The sequence below is a fragment of the Musa acuminata genome, chromosome BXJ1-2 (assembly GCF_036884655.1).
Source record: "Musa acuminata AAA Group cultivar baxijiao chromosome BXJ1-2, Cavendish_Baxijiao_AAA, whole genome shotgun sequence".
Classification (NCBI taxonomy): domain Eukaryota; kingdom Viridiplantae; phylum Streptophyta; class Magnoliopsida; order Zingiberales; family Musaceae; genus Musa; species Musa acuminata.
The window spans coordinates 21409027-21430041 of NC_088328.1; the positions used below are offsets into that span (position 1 = coordinate 21409027).

Genomic DNA, 21015 nt, shown 5'->3' on the forward strand with positions numbered 1-21015 from the left:
TCTCGTTACCATTGAGCCGCGAAGGTTAGAGAATCGATCCTCATCATTTCCAACCTCTATGCTAAGGAAGATCGAGTTCACATCGGTAATGATTGATTTAGTATTAAAGATAGCTTGTTAAAAAGGGACGACCCCTTATCGAGAGACGAGGGTCAGTAATTCAAGACATAGATCAAATACCCCCCGACCCCATCAACGTCCACATAATGCTCAAAGTCATAGAATAATTACGGAGGTCCAACCTTAATGTGTTGGTTGAACTAGATATCGCACTTCAGATCCCTCTTATGAGAGCCCTTGAAGCATGCCTTGGAGGGGGAATAAACGATAAAGAGAACAAAATATAAGTCAAGGGATTACCCCTTACCGAGGGACGAAGGTCATCAATTGGAGGCGCAGATCGGATGCCTCTCAACCCTATCAGCGTTTGCCTAATGCTCGAAGTCAGAGAATAATTGATGAGGTCTAAGCTTAACGTGTCGGATGAACTAGACATTGCACTTCGGATCTCTCTTGCGAGAGTCCTCAAAACACTCATTGGGAGAGGGGATAAATGATAGAAAGAGTATCATCATCTAGTAATCGATCGACACGTCACTTCCATATGATGTATAGGGTAGAAGAGGAAGATAGAGCTCACCCTTCGCTTGTTTGCCCATGTGGATAAGGGTCCAAGCCAAACGGTTATAAAGTGTCCCCTCTCTTGTTGCTCGCATGAATAAAAGGCTAAGAGAGATTGTTGGAGGTGATTAGATATTATCTCCTTGTAAAATATTTCATCAAATATTTCATCCATTTATGACTATATATAAAATCTCATCTTCAACATAATAAAAATGATGATCACTTTTTAACCACTTGCATTCATACTCATATACCTTTGGCTACTAACTTAGGTGTCGAATGGATTGAGTCGATAAACCTCTTTCAACCTCGATTTTTATACAAATGACATATCAAGAGCTCAATGTTTTCATTTCTAAAGTACCTCGAGTAACATTATACATATGGGTTTTAATCACGTTGGACCGACCAAGACATCAACGACTTTTTTTTTTAACATTCATGAAGTTTTGAAACCATATGCCTTTTGTATTTGTCTCTATGTAGTGCAAGAATAACTTAAATAAATTATTTAAATTATATCATTTTCTTATCATTCATTTCAGTTATCTTCGGATTATTTAATATTCAATGATTGACATGGCTGCGATAGCAACGTTTGCTCGGATGCGCTGTTAAGCTCTGATGATGAGTTCGCTTTATCATTCCGATCTCATCGCTTTATAATTTTCCTCTTACGTGAATCTTGCTAGTTTTTGCCGTCGCTCAGCACCAACCACTACATAAGAAGGATTTCCATGGATTCATCGTCTGCCGTAGCCCCATTGCTCCGATGAGTTTGGAGCCAAAGCGCATTATAAAATTCTTCATTTCTTCCAACTCGTCTGGCCATACTATGAAAGATTTCGAAGTGAATTTATCCCTTAATTCAAACCATACATACATACGGCCCAGGAATTACAAGGCAGCGGTCCGGCGGATGACGCGTTCGATATCCGTAGGCGTACATACGATATGCTTTATTGGCATAATGCAGCTATATATATATTATGAATCTACACGTATATTATCTTTTATTTTTCCCCCTATTGTTTTCCCCGCGACTTGCAACGTCAGCGACAGGTGCTGCCACCGCAGCAGAATTAAATCGGCCGCGGTCCTGCCTCCCACCCATTTATTATTTGTTTCCTTAGCAGATCGTGACTCCTCGGTGTCGCTCCACCACACCTCTATTCTTCCCATCCCTAACGTCCGTTCCACATCTGATGGATATCATATCACTGCCTTGTATTACCGTAATACCCTCGCCTTCAGCGAACACCACCCCACGACCGGAAGGGCATTTAGGTACATTTAGCCCGACTTGAGAGAAGTACATGTATCCTGGTATGACGTCTAACTAATAACGATTACCCGCATCTATACCCTCCATATCTTATTGGATTTTTTTTCTCGTCCCCCATGCCCTTTGTCCGTTCATGAGAAGGTATTGGTTTTGGGACACTACAAACGAGTAGAAGATTATTTCTAATATTCCGGCCGTCAGTCACTTACCAGTTTAGTACGAGTGACACATCGATCGGAGGTATTCTGATCCTCGGGTACATCTTTTTTATTGTATATCCTGAACAAGTCATCCAATAGGTTACGATTCACGTAGTGGCTCCACTTCCGTAGTTGTGGTTGTCGTACGTCTTAAACTACTACGTCGGATAACGTCAACGACCGTTTGAATATAAAATGTCGATTTATTGGCATTCGTGAAACGGACGACCCAGGAAGAGTGCCGTTTCGCTGTATCCGAAGCTGGTGCTCCGGATTCGGTTAGGGTGTAGGAAGGGGCGTCGCCGATGCAGGAGGCTGCGGGCGAAGGGGGAGTAGCGTTGGCGAGGTGGCTACGGCGGCTAGGCGATGAAGTGCAAGAGTCACCCGAACGAGTACGGAGTTGGCGTCTGCGCCTCCTGCCTCCGGGAGCGACTCCTCGCCCTCATCGTCGCCCAGAACGAGCTCTCCGCTAACCGCTACCACGTACGCCGGAGGCCTGACCTTTCCCCGCTGCGGCATCCCCACGAATTCCACCGACCCGTCTCCCCTTACATCTCCCACCGCCGATCGGTCGGATCCGATTCCTCGCCAGGCCACCTCCGCCTCCTCCACCACTACCAGCGGTTCTTCAGCACCCCCCAGATCGGCCCCACGTTCGCCGCCGCCTCACGTGGCGAAAGGCTCGAGGAGATCGATGGCGGCCGCAGGCACAGGTTCTCCATTTTTAGGACCCTATTTGGGCACAGTAGATCGGACGCGGCGGAGCCCGGATTGAGAGCTCCCAAGGAATCAGCATCAGGCTCTTGGTTCTCGGCACTGATCCGCGGCCGTCGGAGGAAGAAGAAGACGACGCAGCTCTCCTCGGGCGCGCAGGAGGAGGAGGAGGAGCCGCCGTGGAGGGTGCGGAGGTCGTGCCGGCCGGTGGGGAGGGGAATGTCGCCTGCGATGGAGGACGAGGACGAGGACCACTGCAGCGGGTACTTCAGTGACGACTGGCGTCGGCCGACTCCGATGCCGATCCGGCGGTTCCCGGCGACCCATCGCGACCACCGCAGCGTCAGCTCGGTCTCAGGTTTCTCTGTGTGTCTGAGCCCGCTGGTCAGCTTCGGGCCCGAATCACGGCGAAGCCATCCTGCAGAGGCGGTGTTTTCCGGCGACCTCCGTAGCCCGGCGAATTCCATCCACCACAGGAACCCAGCCGTCCTGGCGCCGAACCGGTCAAGGAAGCTGGCCGATTTGGGCAGGCTCAAATGACGCTCTTGCCCTCCGCAATCGTCTCGTATTTCCTTTGCTTACATAATTAGGCACAGTTGTAAAAAAGAAATGGATTAAAAAGAATCGTGCGGAGGAATTAAATTTACGTTTCGGATCGGATTGTAACGTTCAAATTTAGAGGGCAATGTCACGGTTGTCCCGTTGTATCCTTTACCAAGGCTTAGTATCTGCACGATTTACAAAGCATATATCTTAGGTTTCCGTGTTCTTCTTTATGCTCACCTTTCTCCATGGGTTTAAATGACATTTATGTGGGGAATCAGGCATTCAAGGCTGTGATGGGCGCCTGACGATGGGACGCACTTCCCGTCGAAATGGGGCCCACACATTGGCAAACTGCTTCATTTATATTTTTATTTTCTATTACATGTGATCATCATCTTAGCTCCCAAATGACTATTACAGCTCCTGTGAGCCGTCGGATGTGAAGTATTATCCTGGCCTATGACGGTGATGGCAGACGTGGCGGGTGCTGCGCCGCTGTTAGTTTCGGTGATTGGGCGTCAAGTCACAATGCTTCCGAGGGGAATATGATGATTACTCCCGTCGAGTTGAGATAAGACGCGTAGGTGGTGGAATGTGTGCGACAGCCCACAACGCACTTGTGAAATGCTTGGTGACCCAATGGTGCAGGGGCTCATACGGTACATGCCATCCATGATCAACCCGTGAGACTCTATACATCGTTGCAGCACATCACATGGCAGCACATGGCTCATTAATAAGACGGTTGTTGAAGCGGATGTTGAATCACATCCCTGAATATTATTATTCTCGAGCGGGAATGGCGATCGGTCACCGTTGACTTGTCCATTTCACCCACCGACGTGTGGCATCTGGCTCAAAATGTTTCTTCGAACTGTGACATTAGCTATAAGCACATGACGTCGTCATTATAAGTCGATGTAGCTTTCAAGTTTGACCCAAGGGAAAAGAAGGAGAAGAAGTAGGAGCTATTTATCTTCTTATAAGAATAAGACACGATAAATTGACCTATCAATCTAACAACTTTATGAGAAACACGGCTGTGGGATTTTCTTTTTGTTTAATACATATATATAACGAAAAAGGATAGTTTGCAATGCGTCTGACTCTTATAAAAGCATTAATTTGGATAATATAATATTGGCAACACAAGATAGAGATGGAAGATTATTTTGGATACCAGATAATATTCACTAACAAAAGGTAGAGATGTCTCAACTTTATGAATTCCATGACCCAAGTATAAAGAAGACGTACGTGAGTGTAAACCTAAAGAATCAGTTTGTCTTGTTGAATCTCGGTACACTTTTTGGTTCCTCGCTAAGCTTATTACTCGCATCAAAAAGATGCTAGATTATGTGATATTATCTATAAAGTAAGTTAAATAATAGTAGAATTCCTTACTTGATGAATTTGATATGATAAACTCTCAAAATTTTTTATTCTAAACCTTCTGCTATTGCTTATAAATAGATAAGACCTCTAAGGAACTTAATATGGATACATAATACATAATTTATAGTGATCATATGAAGGATAATAAAAGAGAAGAAAATAAGTATAGTTCTTGTTGCATATGAATATCGATGCAGCTCTCGAATCTAATGATAATGCACTTATAGATTAGATAAAGACTCTATAAATAATATCGAAAGGTACACTTTATATACCCTTTTCAAATAGTCTTATGATAGTGGAATAAAATCTTAATTTCATCCCTTACAAAAATTTATTTAGATGGTTTAGAGACCCAAAAATATAAAAAAAAAACAAAAGCAAACATGAATTCAAATGCATCGACGGTAGAACAAGATATATATATATATATATATATATATATATATAGAAGTATTTGATCTACTTTGTGAACTCCATAAGCCATGTATAGATGGCTATATAAGTGGCTTTGCATCCTGCAAACCCTGCCGCCTTTGCTAGCTCCTCAAGCTCTTTCTGAGTCCTCTCTCTCCCTCCGAAGTTGATCATCATCCCCACGTCCATGGGGAAAACACTCTGCGAGGTCAGATTTGGCTCGGGAATCATTGGAAGCACGTATTCCACCAGTATCAACTTCCCTTTCTCTGGCAGAGCCTTCCAACAGCTCTGTAATATTTTGGTGCAGTCCTCGTCAGACCAGTCGTGGAGAATCCACTGCAATATAATTTCCACATGGCATCAGAATTGATTACGTATCACGGTAAGTCGATGTAGCAGTTCAATCTGACCTTAAGAATAATGGCGTCGCCTACTGGAACACCAGCAAACATGTCTCCACTTACGTGCTCCACTCCTGCAGACCAACCCACCCAGTGAGTAAAGGTCTTTACGTTTGATACCAAAAGAAGGTAATCGATGATGGACCTGGATAGGGTGGCGCCTCGGAGATGACGTGAGGAAGGTCGAAGTTGATTCCCTTGACGTGGGGGTGCACGGAGGTGATCATGTGAAGGACGGCGCCGGTGCCGCCGCCGACGTCGACGAGCACATTGATGTCGTCGAAGCCGCGGTAGATCTCGAGCAGCTTCTTGTTGAGGATGGTGGAGTGGCTCCTCATGCACTCGTTGAACGCCCTGTTAAACCGTGGGTCGATGCCGAGGTACTCGAACGCCGCCATCCCGTGGGCCTTGTGGAAGGCGATGCTGCCATCCAACACCGCATCCTTCATGTGGTACCTGCCGTTGTTGTTGCCATGATCTCATTTAGTTAGATCTCGACTCGACACGAGAACCTTATATATACATAGCGTCTGTAAATTACCACGCGTCCATGAGGACCTTATCCACGGCATACACACACATGGGAGCCATGGATACACCGTCCTCATTCTTCGTCAAGTGCTTGCAGACCGGCGCTGCGCCGTACTTCCTCAAAAGCCGGCCATCAGCGCTGGTCTCGACGCTGCAGCGCACGATGTCGTGGGCAGCGAGCAGGCGGAGGATCCGGTCGGTCATATCGGCGGCCCGCGGGTTGTCGGTGGGCAGCTGGGCGGCGATGTCGGCGGGGCTCACCTTGGCGCCGGGACCGGCCCGCACTATGATCTCGAGGAGATCGAGCTCGATGGCCGCCTTGAGAGTTATGGGGAGACAGGACGCCATCACCAGCTTCATGGCGTACATGCGTGCTTCCTCGTCCTCCTCGGGGGTCAGCTGCAGCACGTCCTTGATGGATCCCATTCTCCCCAAGGGTTGCAGAGGAAGCGTTGGCGAGGCGGTGACAATGGCGGAGCAGGAGAGGAAGGAGGGTTCGAGCTTTGGAGTGGGGAGAGAAGAGGGTTTGGAAGGGAATTTATATGCGTCGGAGACCTCACCTACCATGATGCATTGAAATCAAAATGTTACTAGTCGAGGAAGTCTTTTACCGATTCTGCAAGATGCAAGGCTATGATAAACAAATAATTCTAGTCATAGGTTACTAATGTTCTTTGACCAAAACTACAAAATGATAGCGTGACGGAATCAACATTTTGGATGGGAAACGTAACTAACAACGAGGTAATGTTCTACAAAATATTGAAGTATAGGATACGGAATTGATGGAGTAACTATCTCTTTGACAATCGCATTCTGAGTCCATAAACAGTAGTATCATTTTGTAAGGGTAACGTACAGCCCCCTCCATCTAAAATACAAATCGAAATTGGACAGCGCTAGATTTTCGTCGAGAGTGCCGATCTACGTATGAGCGCGTTAGTCTTTTACTTGACGTAGGCCATGTCGTCGGACTCTCGAGTTGGACGTGAACATGACCAGTGTATCTAAAAAAATAGCTTCATTGTGACGGGAAAAGTCTCGTTGTTGCTGGCGGCGGCAGCCTGCGGTCGACCACCGCTGTGATATGATGTGTTTGACCTTCGCTAAGTCTAGAACGGAAATGTTTGACTGGTATGACATTCGGTTGTATCCTCGTGTTCAGCCTGGATAAAGAAAAAAGAGAGAATTAAATGAGGAAGGAGACTTGTGACTGTGCCAGCTTTAACGTTGGCTACGTAGATTGAATAATACAAAATTCCATTCTAATTTATTGACCAATTAATTTCGTTCGGTTGAATTTGAATTGACTGATCAATTTTATATTTTGTTTGCTTCAACTAATATTTTACATAATTTCTTAACTCGTAGTCTCCACTCTTGCTAATATCTTAGCGATAAAAATAAATTATTGTCATTCTTATTCATGTCATCGAGAGTAGATTTATATTCGAGACAATCGTGAAATAGTTTTTCTTATTTTTTTTTGAGGTTCTCTCATCTCGTGGATTCGTTGTGCCTACGGAATTCTCTTTTGATTAATAGGGATGAAAAATCTAAAATTTTAATTCAATAAATACATTAAATTGATTTTAAACATTTAGAGTTATTAATTTTAATTCAATAAATATATTATTTTAATAATAATGGTAAAAATCTTTAATCAGACCGATGCACGAAAAGCTTGCTGCAGGTGTTTGATCTTTTTCTCCTGTTAAGGTTCGGCTCGCCCAAGGCAACAAACAGCTCGTAGGATTCGACGATTGGATCGGCGACAAAAGATTTTATTGGACGGCGCAAGATAAACAAAGCTGAAACCATCACTGTGGGACGACAGCACTGCTTTGTAGTTGTTCTTGGACGAACGGCTCGATCACAAATGGATCGCCACCAAGCGACTGCGTCCGTTTGTTGGGGGCTCGGCAGGACCTCCTGATCTCTCCCTGCGTTCCGGTGAGCACCTCGACGGCGCCCAACTTGACCATGCTACTGCCGAACCGGGTGGAGAAGTCCATCCGCCCGCCGGCAAGAAGCGCGACGGTGGCGCCGGTTGCAGCGTCCAAGGCTATCCTCTGATCGATCTGAAGCACGCCCCGCTTCGCAACTATCTGCTTGTAGAAGCTGTCGTCCACTGTGTTGGCGCTGGAAGCGTTCTGGTCCAGGTTGACAGGGCTGTCGACTACTAGATTCTGAGGGCACCGGCGCCTCAGAGTGGCCACAAGAGCAGGGTCCATGGTCGGATCGGGCTTGCCGGATCCGTTGAAGTTGTACAGGCGACTCAAGATGAATGAGCAGTGGGTGACTCCAACCGTGTGACCTCCTGCATGACATCATTATAATTAATCCCCCGATTAATTTGGCTAAAGCAAAAATCCTACATTTAGCTTGGAGATAAACTCTTACCTAAGAGTAAAACCGTGTCCTCTGCAGTAAGTCCTTTGGCGTTGAACAGCCCAATGGCGTCGGAGACTGATATGGAAGGCCCCGGGAGATTTACATCTGAAGCACGGGAGATGGTGCCATCCCTCCTCCCTGTTTGGACCTCGTACCGCCGTCCACCACCCTTAGTTCGTCCAAGAAAATGAACTTTTAGTACGATGGCTATCTTCAACACCAGCAGATCGAGTATACTTTCTTTGTCACTTACCAAGACCACAGCGTCTCTTGTAGCCGCAATAATGATATCAGCACAAGAAACCACCCCAGAACATGCTTTTTCCAGAGCTGCCTTGATCTCATCGATCAGCTCATAGCCTCTCACACTTTGGTTAGCGCCTGCTTGCTTCTCGCTGTTGGGCACATCCAGTAGTATCGAAGCATCGCAGCCCTTAAGAGGAAGATATATACAGGTGAAGAAGGTGGAAATGCTCCAAACGCATGCAATGCTTGCGTGCAGATCGTTTCACGATCCGGTTTAAGCTAACACGAGCTTACTCTGACAAAGCAGTCGTGGAACTGCATGCGGAGGAGAGCAGGGAGAATGGTGGGGTCCTTGGCGAAGCGCGCTGCAACGATGCCTCTAATGGCGGTCTCCACGTCGGTGCCTTTGCACTTGCCGGTGTAGAACCCGAACTGAAGCGCGCCGTGGCTGACGGCGACGTTGAGAAGGAAAAGAGAGAGGGCGAGAAGGGTGGTGCCGAGCATGGCGGCCATCTTCTCCGAGAGCTAGCTATGGAAGGAGGGTGTGAAGAGTGGAGGACGGTGGGATGTGCCTTAAATAAAGGCCTAAGGCGCGCACTCTTGTGAGCAAATGGATCAAGAATAATGTAGTTTATGACCGTAGGGTTCCCTCCGACTTTCCTTCCACCGAGAAGTAAGGATAAGGTCGAAGAGAAAGCCACCGCGGTGGTGTCTTTGGAATTCGTGCTCCCCTTCTAGTATTTTACCTTTTCCGAGGAAAAGACATTAAAAGAAAGTGGCCGATACCGCGGTTTAGACGACTTGTTAGGTGATCGATATGAGCAGAAATAATCTAATGTCGATTTCACATGTTGTCGGGGAGCAAAAGACTGTGTGGTCTCGCTAGTTTATTGTGCATTAATATGCGGGCGAGGACTGGCTTAGTGGAACATCAATACTGTGGGCTGTGGGTGGCTCCTTGGTGGCCTTCTTCACCATGACTGCAGAGCTTGTGGATATATAGATTTGTGGCCAGCAGTCTTCGTTCGTTAAGAGAGTTTTGATCAGAAGAAGACGGTGCATGAGTTGAGCCCCTCCGTTAAAATACTTGTGGATGAGGAATTTTGAGGGCATCGCCACCTACCTCCATATAATGGTTGTGCAATATAAATCATGAAGGAACTACACATTTCTAATGTTGAAGCTAAAGAGTGCGGTGAACATAATCTCCTAAGGTCTCTCGGGTTCTACTCCAAAAGCTCAAATCCTTCTCTGATCCTTCTGGTCCTCCGTCTGATAAATCTCCTGTGATAATAATCTTAACAATAGTCAAGATCTCCCCAACTACATGATGAGAGGACCCATATATAAATAGAAGTATTGTGTATTATTTTAATCAATATAATCTTTCTTCTTTCTATTTTATTTCTATCATGGTATCAGAACTTTCATCGTGAAGGTCACTTTTAAACATCTCGAAGTCGCTCCTCCTCACTGTGAAGGTCACTTCTAAACATCTCGAAGTCGCTCCCCCCCCCTCCGTCGTTGCTCCCGCCGTGACCGCACCTGGCGTCGCCATCATGTCACGGACAAACTTTGAAACAGGATGTTTGATGTAATTCTTATATCTGTCCGTGTCTGTTGGCATGTTCATGCCTTGTACAGAATGTAGAGGGGCGGTCGAAGGCTTAATAGTCCCACTTTAGGTGGGTTGGTGGCCTCTTTAGGCTTGTAAATAAAGGTTGTGTCATGTGGACACGTGCGAGAGCTTTCGGTCTGTAATGGACCATTTTACCCTTTGTTTTGCCATTGTTCAGAGCTTGTAAAGTCTGTTTGTAATTTGCATTGTCTATAAAGTGTTTTTCGGAGATGTTTGCTTGTGGATCCCGATTGAGGCGTTCTCTCTAACCCGTTCTCTCTTTTGGTGGTCCTAAGGGACAATGGGAGGCTTTGGGGAGGCTGACCTTTGCGGACGGACACGCAAGGGTGCCGCACGACTTAGGCAAAACCAGCTAAGTCCGTGTCATATGGTATCAGAGCGGGACAAGCACTCATAGAAACACTTTACATACAAACGTGGGGGACCTAGCGGGGTTGCGTTGAGGGCAGTCAGCACACGCGCGACCGTTTGCGGGAAAACGGGCATGGAGATGTAGGGAAAAGGAGTCGCTCAGAGGAGCGGGCATCTGAGATTGGCATTCAGAGGAATGGCCAACCCTTCACGCAAGAGGCACCACGAGAACAGGCAAGCTTGGAAGAATGTGGAGCGCACAAAGGTTGGGATGGCTGAGTTTGAGCTACGGCTCAACGTTGACAACTATACTTGATGGTGCTCTAGGCAAGTGAGGCGCTTGGCAAGAATGAGACCATCCAAGGTGGAATGAGTTGCTCATCGACCAAAAGAGTTATGCAAAGCTCACAGAGGTGAGGGGAATTGCTAACTCGAAGAATTTGGTACTTATGTATGGGCTTGTATGCGGACGATGGAATGTTCGTGGCCATCCCAAGGTGACCGAAACTCGGCGCCATGGAGCATTGAAACTTTCTCTTCGGCATGTGAAGGATACGTCCGTAGGAGGCTGAAGTGCGCAAAGAGTTCAGCATGTTGCTAGGCCTTGAGGGGTGCAGCGGGGGCTGTATTGACGGGGAGTCGCAATCTAGCAAGTGTGTTTGCAGGAGGCAGAACAATGCATAGTTTGTTCAGCAGATCAGAGTAGTCCAAGGGGATGGTGGTCTCCGAAATGAAGAGAGATGTTGCTCCAATGGGACAGTTATCCAGGAGGGATAAGTCCCGGCTCTCCGGAGGGAGAATCATGTGAGACGGACCTCACAAGTTGAGGAGGAGTACCTCAACAAACAACAACTCCACGAAGCTCGATGGACTGAGCAAGCGGCGAGGAGTCGTCGCATAATCTCGCTCGAGAGAATGCATTGGTGGATGCATTGGGAGATCAAGTGGGGGAGCGACCTGAAGCAACTTAAATGAAGGCACACTTGGAGTCGATGTGAAGATCGGACTCAAGGGAGGGCTGACCCGTGGAATGGTGGGAGCGAGGACCACCATCGACTCAATGCGAAAACGAGGAGCGGAGCAACTTGGGTGTAACTTGGCGAAGTTCCCAAGCCGCATGAAGGGAGCCAGTAGAGAAGTTGGAACATGGAGTAGAGGCACAGTGCTTTTCTTAGACAGAGGTCAAGGACATGAGCTCTGGTAGAGGCAAGAGTAGGATCATGTTGTTCCATGGGTCCTTCATTCTGACGGAGCAGACTCATCTTGCATGGTGCCAAAGACGAAGGGAGCTTCGGGGCACATGCACCTTATCTCGGAGAAGCATTTGAAGGAGGAACTAAGGCGACTCAATTTGCGGAGGCGAAGTTGGGTACAGAAGGCCTTAGCACGGGGCAAGAGGACGCAGAGGCGGGTACTCTTGAAGAATATGCCACAGTGTTGCCATTCAAGTTGCCATGAAGGAAGCGGTGCGCAGCGGAGATTGTGCTGGTAGGGGCAGAGGCCCAGGATCCAGACAACGGTGCACAAATTATAGTGAAGTCAGTGGACTTCGGGAGCTACTAGGCGACGGACTGTCCTAGAGCGGTGCTTCATCTAGGTGTGACCCAGGAGTGGGTGGATGAAGGTCGATTGCCAAAGGAGAGAACAAAATCGAAGGTGGAGGAGACCCTGCGATGTATTGGCAGAGGCCACACATGGAAGGTTCACAATTCGAGTTTATTCCACAAGGATCAGAATGCAATGGAGATGTCACCAAGAGGCGACATGGTGCAGCGGATCGTGGTGGAACAGTTCGTGGCAATGCGATACACACGACTGAGTCCCGTGAGGGATGAGATCATATGGAGGTATGATCGGGAGCTACTGGGAGCTCCGCTTTGGTGAATAACACGACGGCAAGAAGGGCTATGGATTCAAGGAGTGAAGGCCATGGTACCGCAGAGGCGGGTCTTCAGGGCGTGCACCGAATTTTGCATCGGATGAAAACCTTGGTCATCAACATATGAGGGCTGGGTTCCACCAAGGGAAAAGTTCGAATGCAAGTACCAGTGAGTTCCATGGGAGGAACTTGATCATGCAGAGGTATGATCGAAGCAGCTGGAGAGTTGGACTGCTCCAGAGCTCATATTCGCTTAAGGGAGCCCGACAAGTCAGAGGACAAGGTCGACTAAGCGAACGTTGCTACCAAGGAAGCTAAGGAGAACAGAATCGGTGCAAACCCTACAACGTGATGGCAGAGGCCATACATTGGAGTTGCAGTCTGTCTTTCCATCGACCAAACAGACTGCTTGGAGAACACAGAGGTGTTGAAGCAGGGGGTCGAAAGGGGCGAGGAAGCGACGACAAGTCCAGAGGGACTTAGCTACCCAAAATCAAGTATCAGTCAGAATGGAGGTGGACTCAGAGGAGTGCCACGGAGGCATCTACTGATCGTGAAGAAAAGGGATGCATATGCGAGGCGACGGATAGTAGGGCCATGGGCATGACAGCGCCATGGTACCGCAGAGGCGGGACTTCCGTGAAAATCATTGATCCCTTGCTCTCACGGAGGGAGAGCGCTTGGTCGTGAACGGGGCCGAGGAGGTGGAGCATGCGGAGGCAATCTCCAAGTACCGAGACAAGGCTGAAGGGCAGAGGCCAAGAAACTTCGTAAGACCGGTGTCAACAAGTTTCTCATCAAGATAGCCGTAAGTGAAGGACTTCGGGTCATGAAAGAGTGCACGACCAAGGAACGAAGCAGGCAGTACGCGGTGCTGTACCTTTGCTACTCAGTGGAGTAGGCGACAGGGTTGATGGAGAAGACGGTACAATCCCAGAGTCGACCTCATCTATCAGAGAATTACTCCAAGTTGGGGTGAAAACTTCCTGCATTCCAGAAGTTCAATGGCATTGAGAAGGTGAATCACAGTAGCTAACTCAACGCAAGGAGTGCAAACACTTCAAGTGCTTCAGAAGTGTGAGCAAAGAGCAGACGAAGGCCAGTAACCAGCTCGATGCATGAAGTACAACCTCGAGGAGGCGGGCGAAGTCAAGTAACCTTTGCCTTCTCAACTCTTAAGAGAATGGGCGAAACCGAGTACCCCAATTCTCTTATCTATCCAGCAGAGGAGCTCTGCACAAGTTCAAAGACCCTTCGAAGATAATGGAAGACAATATTTGTCAAATCCTCACCAACGGTGATCAATGCTACTGAGAGTAGATTGTCCGCTTCATTTCCCAACGAAATGCCAATCGAAAGCGGAAGTGATGCGAACCTACTTGGATGTGACAACTAACTGAAAGAAGAGTCAATGAGCAGATTTTGTGGAGGAAGGACCCAAAACTTCAGAAGTTTGCGAGGCGATGCTCGTTAAAGCTCTAACAAGCATCCACCCAGTTCAAGCAGCATGTGGAAATTTTGAGAGACTGGCGCAGTAAGGATGGTCTTTTCCTTCATTTGGTGGATCCGCAGGAATCAACGAGGATCAACACAACTCAGCCAACCCCACACCAGAGTCAGAGTCATTGGCGAGTTAAAGCAACATGGCGGATCAAAGGTTCGACTACTCAAAAACAGCAGTGGAGAGCAGCTGGGAGCCAGGAGGCGCATTGCAGCTGGAGCGGAAGATTGAAGACTCAGCAAAGGCGAAGAGTTGTAGTGTTCACAAAGGCTTCGACGAGGACGTCGAAGGGATAAGTGGGGGAGAATGTCACGGACAAACTTTGAAACAGGATGTTTGATGTAATGCTTATATATGTCCGTGTCTGTTGGCATGTTCATGCCTTGTACAGAATATAGAGGGGGGACCGAAGGCTTAATAGTCCCACTTTAGTTGTGTTGGTGGCCTCTTTAGGCTTGTAAATAAAGGTTGTGTCATGTGGACACGTGCGAGAGCTTTCGGTCTGTAATGGACCATTTTACCCTTTGTTGTGCCACTGTTCAGAGCTTGTAAAGTCTGTTTGTAATTTGCATTGTCTATAAAGTATTTTTCGGAGATGTTTGCTTGTGGATCCCGATTGAGGCGTTCTCTCTAACCCGTTCTCTCTTTTGGTGGTCTTAAGGGACAATGGGAGGCTTTGGGGAGGCTGACCTTTGCGGACGGACACGCAAGGGTGCCGCACGACTTAGGCAAAACCAGCTAAGTCCGTGTCAATCAGGTGCGGCATTTTTCCTTGGAGAAAGGCGACAGTAACAGCAGCATCTTCCTCCGTCGAGCTCTTATCGTTGCAGCGTGTTCCACGGACGTCCTCCAGGATCTTTGTGTCGGCCTCCTTCGAAGTTGAACAAGGGCCACCACGCCGCGCCCTCTTCCCCTCCCTCGGCCGATGGCATTCTTTACTATCGCCCTTCCTTTGCCTCTTCCTGTGAAAGCAGAGCCGATGCAGCCTCGCAATTGCTCCCAGGCCAGCGACCTCTCCTCCTAGTTCCCGCATCTCGCTCGAGCGAGAAGTGCCGCTGCCGCCATCCTTGCCGCAGCAGCCCTCTTTGCCGTAGCCGCAGAAGCCCTCTTTGCTGCAGCAGCCCTCTTTGCCGCAACTGCAGCAACCCTCTCTATTACGGTCGCAGCAGCCCTCACTGTCGCAGCAGCTGCAGTAGCTGCAATAGCCCTCTCTGCTACAGCGGCAGCATCCCTCTTTGCCACAGCAACTGCAACAGCCCTCTCTGCAGCAGCAGCTGTAGCAGCAGTGATATGCTCTTCTCTTAAGCTGCTGTCCCCTAGTCCACCTTCTTCACCTCGACAAGCAGCATTCAGAACCATTTCTAAGTTCACAACTGTAGAAAACTGTTGCACAGAGACTACGGAAAACTACTGCACAAAGACTACAGAAAACTGCTGCACGGAGACTGCAGCACTACTGCATAGAGATTTGCAGCTTTACACAATATTGATCATTGTCAATACTCATAATCTATCTCTGATGCTTCCATTTCTGTTCTTGCAGGGAACTATAGTACTTTCCCATATATAGGCCTTATCTCCATAAATGCAGCAACCCTCGTCCCCTTTAAATTATTCAAATGTGGCAACTACGCATCCTGACGTGCTCAATTCTCTAATCTACTATTTGACTATAATCTTCTAGGCTATGTTGATGGTTCTCTTCGTTGTCTATCGGCGATGCTCAACATCCTAGGCACACCTAGTCCAATATCAAATCCGGACCACAAATTATGGTTATGTTAGAATCGTCTCATCCTTCAAGCTATTCAAGCCTTGGTCGCTGGATCCCTCGCCCCGCTCATTTCTTCATGTGACACTGCTGCCGAAGCTTGGTGCAAGTTGCAAACCACCCTAGCTAATCGTTCCCGCACTCACAAGCTTAGTCTTCTGTCTAGTCTCATGACGATAGAGGGATTATCTATATAACATAAGGATTATCATCGATAACTTAGCCTTGATAGGTTATTTTTTTAATGATGAAGAAGTTACTGTCCATATCCTCAACGGCCTACGAGACAAGTACAAAGACTTAGCAGCAGCAATACATGCATGTGATTCACCAGTGTCATTTGAAGAACTCTATGATAAGTTGACTAACTATGAGTTATATCTCAAGTGTGAGGACAAGTTGCCAGGACCATCAATCACAGCTCAAGTCAGTTAAAAATCTAAGAAGAAGAACAAATGGTATAACAAATCTATCAATAAAGGTTTGGCCACTTGTGGGCTTCAAACAACAAAGTTGGCCACTTTACAACTATACCGTAAATCTGTTAAGGAAAATCCTTATCTGTTGAAGAAAATTCTTCCTTCTAAAATGAGTATTGTGTATTGTTTCAAACAATACGATCTTCTTTCTTTCTATTTCATTTCTATCACTATCATTACCACCACTGCATCATTTCCTGTGCAAATCGTGGCAAGAATGGGATCCGTCAGCGACGTAGACGAGGAGGCGAAAATGCACGCCCTGCAGCTGGCGATGGGCAGCATCCTCCCCATGACTCCAAAGGCGGCCGTCGAGCTCGAGATCCTCGACATCATTTTCAAGGCCGGTCCTGGCGCCAAGCTGAGCCCCGCAGATATTGTGGCCCAGCTGCCGACCGAGAACCCGCAGGCGGTCGACATGGTAGATCGAATTCTCCGCTTGCTCGCGTCCCACCGTGTCGTCAGCTGCACCATCGAGACCCACTCTGATGGTCGGCCTTTGAGGAAGTACGGCGCAACCCCCGTCTGCAAGCACTTGACCAAGCATGACGATGGTGGTTCCATGGCCGCTCAGTGTGTGTATGGCCACGATAAGTTCCTCATGGAAATGTGGTAATAAAGAGACTATATATATCTCATAAATGAGCGTAACAACGCCAGGTACCACTTGAAGGATGCGGTGTTGGAGGGTGGCATCCCCTTCAACAAGGACTACGGGATGCCGGCGTTCCAATACCACGGCACCGATCCCCGGTTCAACAGTCTGTTCAATGAGTTCATGAGGAACCACGCCGCCAACATCATGAAGAAGCTGCTCGCGGTGTACCGCGCCTTCGTTGGCATCGAGGTACTCGTCGACGTCGGTGGTGGCGTCGGCATCAGCCTCCACATGATCACCTCCATGCACCCCCACATCAAGGCCGTCAACTACGACCTCCCCCATGTCATCTCGGAGGCACCACCCTTCCCAGGTCCCCCACAGTTCAATTTTCTTTTGTTTCTCCATGATAGGTATATATATGCCTTGGAATATAAAGGAATGGTTCAAGTTGCATGCAGGAGTGGAGATATGTTTGAAAGCGTTCCAAGTGGCGACGCCATTGTTTTGAAGGTTAGTTCTTCTGCCATTGTTTAAGCAAGATCACTCTCTGTAATCCGCAGAGATTATTACTCTCCGTGCTTCTTTGGCAACTGCAGTGGATTCTTCATGACTGGAATGACGAGCAGTGTGCAAGAATATCGAGGAATTGCTGGAAAGCACTGCCCGAAGGAGGGAAGCTGATAGTGGTGGAATACATCCTTCCGTCAATTCCTGAGTCAAGGTTGAACTCCCAAGGTGTTTTTGGCTGTGCTGGGAGGTAAAGAGAGGACCCAACAAGAGTTTTGAGACCCTGGCAAAGGAAACAGGGTTTGGAGGACTCAAAGCCAGGTACGTAACTCTTTATACTTGGGCCTTGGAATTCACTAAGTTATGATCCATGTTGATCGAGTGATGTCGAAGAGATATTTTCTTATTTGTATTGCTGTAGGCTCGCTAAACATGACCCTAAGATAAAAATAGCCAGTGCTGTGAGACTTACTGCTATCAAACAACAAAGAATAAATGTGCAATCGTTTTTGTCATTACTCGATGCTTGCATTTTGCTGCTGTATATTTAAATGATTACATGAATACTAGGCAAATGGATGCGCGAAAATTAATGCAGGATGTACACCGACCACGTGTCGAAATAGGTGTCTTTGAGATGATCTGATTTTGATGATTAATCAGACATCAAATGGACGCAGAAATGCTCCTATATTGTAGTACGACTCAAGACGCGACCATTGCGTCGGCGGGGGGAGTTGGCGGAAGTATACCGTCCTCGACCTCAACAACACCCAATCCACCAAATTTGGGTTTGGTTTCGGGTCCAGCTGATATAAAGCCCACCCAACTGCAACTCTTATTCGCGGAACCAAGAGTCGGAATTTAATCAAATAGCTGCTATGCACCGGAGGGAAGACGAGAACTGATAGTACAGCCGCCATGCCAGCGCCGTAATGACAGCGACTTTCTCGGCCCGCCGGAGACCGACCTGCTTTTACCTCCTTCCCCGTCTCTGCTCGTCCTCCAAAGCCACCACCTCCGCCCACCCAGTCACCGTCGTGGACGGCGGCGACATCATCGACCGCGTCGCCTCCATCCTCTCCTTCGCCGCCCACCCCGCCCACCTCGCCCAGATCCACGCCCTTCTCATCTCTTCCGGCCTCCATCGCTCCCCTTTCCTCGCCGCAAAATTCCTGCTCTCGGCCCCCGGATCACACCGACTCACTCACGCCCGCCAGTTCTTCGATGAAATTCCCTACCCAGAGGACCCCCGCCTCTTCAATGCCGTCATCCGCCTCCACTCCCACCACAACGCCTTCGATGACGCCCTCCGTCTCTACAGCCAGATGCTCCGCTCCAACATCCTCCCTGACGGCTTCACCCTCCCGCCCGTCCTCAAGGCCTGTGGTGGCCTACCGTCTCACGCCGCCGGCCGTACCGTCCACGCCCAGGTGCTCTGTCTCGGGTTCCAAGCCGACGTGTTCGTCCAAAATGGGATCATCGCCATGTACGCCAAGTGCGGCGACATTGCCGGTGCCCGTACCGTCTTCGACATGCTAAGCGTTCGGAATGTGGTCTCTTGGACTTCGATTCTATCAGGTTGTACTCAGAATGGATTCCCTCTTGAAGCTCTTGAGTTATTCAGGAGAATGCGGTTGGAATCCGATGCTCGCCCTGATTTCATAATCCTCGTTAGTGTTCTCAAGTCCTACATGGACGAGGAGGACTTGGAGCACGGAAGGTCTGTCCATGGTTTGGTCATCAAAGGTGGGTTTGAGGATGAGCCGGACCTGATCATTGTGCTCACGGCAATGTATGCAAAATGCGGTCAAGTTGTTGTTGCAAGGCAGTTGTTCGACAGGGTCACCTCCATGGATGTGATTCTGTGGAATGCAATGATTTCTGGGTATGCGAAGAATGGCCATGCCAGTGAAGCTGTAGAGCTCTTCCATGAGATGATCTCGAGGGTGATCAGACCTGATTCAATCACGATAAGGTCCGCAATTTTGGCTTGTGCGCAGGTCGGATCCTTGGAAATTGCTAGGCGGATGGAGGACTACACTAACAGCAGCGAGTTGAAAGATGACATTTTTGTGAACACAGCTCTAATCGACATGTATGCCAAGTGTGGAAACATAGCGCGTGCCCATGCGATATTTGAGCGCATCATGAACAAGGATGTAGTTGTTTGGAGTGCAATCATAATGGGGTATGGGTTGCATGGCCGTGCACATGAAGCTATGAGACTTTTCGATGAGATGAAGCTAGCTGGGGTTAGGCCAAATGATGTCACCTTCGTCGGGCTCCTATCAGCCTGCAACCATGCAGGCCTTGTGAAGGAGGGTTGGAATTATTTCAACTCCATGAAAGATTACGGGATTGAGCCTCGGCATCAGCATTATGCATGCGTGGTGGATCTCCTTGCTCGTGCTGGGCACCTTGACGGGGCCTTCGAGTTTATTAGGAGCATGCCAATGAAGCCAGAGCTAACTGTTTGGGGTGCTTTACTGAATGCATGCAAGATTCATGGTCATGTGAGGTTGGGGGAGTATGCAGCTGAACGTGTTTTTGCTCTAGAGCCTCTCAACGCCGGGCATTATGTGAAGCTCTCCAACATATATGCGTCTGTTGGCATGTGGCGTGATGTTGCAAGGATCAGGGTGTTGATGAAAGAGAGGCGTGTGACTAAAGCAATTGGTTGCAGTGAGATTCATATCAGCGGTAAGCTTCATTGCTTCCGTGCAGGGGAGATGTCACACCCAAGATATGAGGAGATCTTTGTCGTAATTGCTGAACTGGAGAGGAAGCTGAAGGAATGTGGCTTTGCTCCTCATCTGAGCTCTGAGCTGAGGGAAAACTCTATGTTCCATCACAGTGAGATAATTGCTATTGCTTTTGGCTTGATCAGTACTGCTCCGGGAACAACCATCAGGATTATGAAGAACCTTCGTGCATGTGTGAACTGCCATTCGGCGACAAAGCTTATATCTAAACTTATGGAGCGCGAGATAGTGGTCAGGGATATTAACAGGTTTCATCACTTCAAGGATGGTTCATGTTCCTGTGGGGATTATTGGTGAAAGGAGGCATGGCTCTGAGGTGTACTATGTGTTAGATTTGTGATCGTGTCTAACTTAGCAAGATATATTATATATATGATTAAATTTTGATTACAGTTATTGATTAATAGAAAAAAAATTCAATTATAATATGATTCTTTAAGAATTTTTTTGATAGGAGAGATTTTTCTAATTATTATCCTAGATCTTCTATTTTCATTTATAAAAGGATATGATTTATTAGGGAGAAAACAATCATTGAAAGATTATAAATCTTTTTTCATCTCTTGTTGTCTAATTTATGCTCGATCCTATGAAAGATAAAAAAAAAGGAGGATAATTTAATTCTCCTTGTAAATCGATATCGTTGAAGCTTTTGGATCTGACAATGGTATGTTTTTAGATCCAATAAAAACTTTCTAAATGACATCGAAAGATATACATCATATATTTCATATATTATTATTTAATTTTAATTTTTGACATTAAA

At 47.6% G+C, this 21015-nt stretch overlaps 4 protein-coding genes and 1 pseudogene across 4 annotated transcripts; 3 read left to right on the top strand and 2 right to left on the bottom strand.

The window, feature by feature from the left end:
* The first annotated feature begins 2338 nt into the window (after positions 1-2338).
* Positions 2339-3599, top strand: LOC103972194 (uncharacterized). The gene has a single exon (XM_009386432.3). It carries the CDS (start codon positions 2476-2478, stop codon positions 3361-3363), a length of 888 nt encoding a protein of 295 aa, XP_009384707.2. The 5' UTR covers positions 2339-2475; the 3' UTR covers positions 3364-3599.
* Positions 3600-5093: 1494 nt separating this feature from the next.
* On the bottom strand, positions 5094-6621 carry LOC135612538 (caffeic acid 3-O-methyltransferase-like). The gene is made up of 4 exons (XM_065108949.1): positions 6127-6621; positions 5731-6041; positions 5595-5659; positions 5094-5520 (listed from the first exon to the last, which is right to left on the bottom strand). The coding sequence occupies exons 1-4, from the start codon at positions 6540-6542 to the stop codon at positions 5227-5229; spliced, it is 1086 nt and encodes a 361-aa protein (XP_064965021.1). The 5' UTR covers positions 6543-6621; the 3' UTR covers positions 5094-5226.
* Positions 6622-7879: 1258 nt separating this feature from the next.
* LOC103972200 (peroxidase 60) lies at positions 7880-9305 on the bottom strand. The gene is made up of 4 exons (XM_009386456.3): positions 9051-9305; positions 8764-8943; positions 8520-8679; positions 7880-8436 (listed from the first exon to the last, which is right to left on the bottom strand). The coding sequence occupies exons 1-4, from the start codon at positions 9267-9269 to the stop codon at positions 7937-7939; spliced, it is 1059 nt and encodes a 352-aa protein (XP_009384731.2). The 5' UTR covers positions 9270-9305; the 3' UTR covers positions 7880-7936.
* A 7288-nt stretch (positions 9306-16593) lies between these two features.
* Positions 16594-18110, top strand: LOC103973938 (tricetin 3',4',5'-O-trimethyltransferase-like; annotated as a pseudogene).
* Positions 18111-18237: 127 nt separating this feature from the next.
* Positions 18238-20675, top strand: LOC135597980 (pentatricopeptide repeat-containing protein At3g12770-like). Its single transcript, XM_065091497.1, has one exon. The coding sequence runs from the start codon at positions 18420-18422 to the stop codon at positions 20544-20546; it is 2127 nt and encodes a 708-aa protein (XP_064947569.1). The 5' UTR covers positions 18238-18419; the 3' UTR covers positions 20547-20675.
* The last annotated feature ends 340 nt before the right edge of the window (positions 20676-21015 follow it).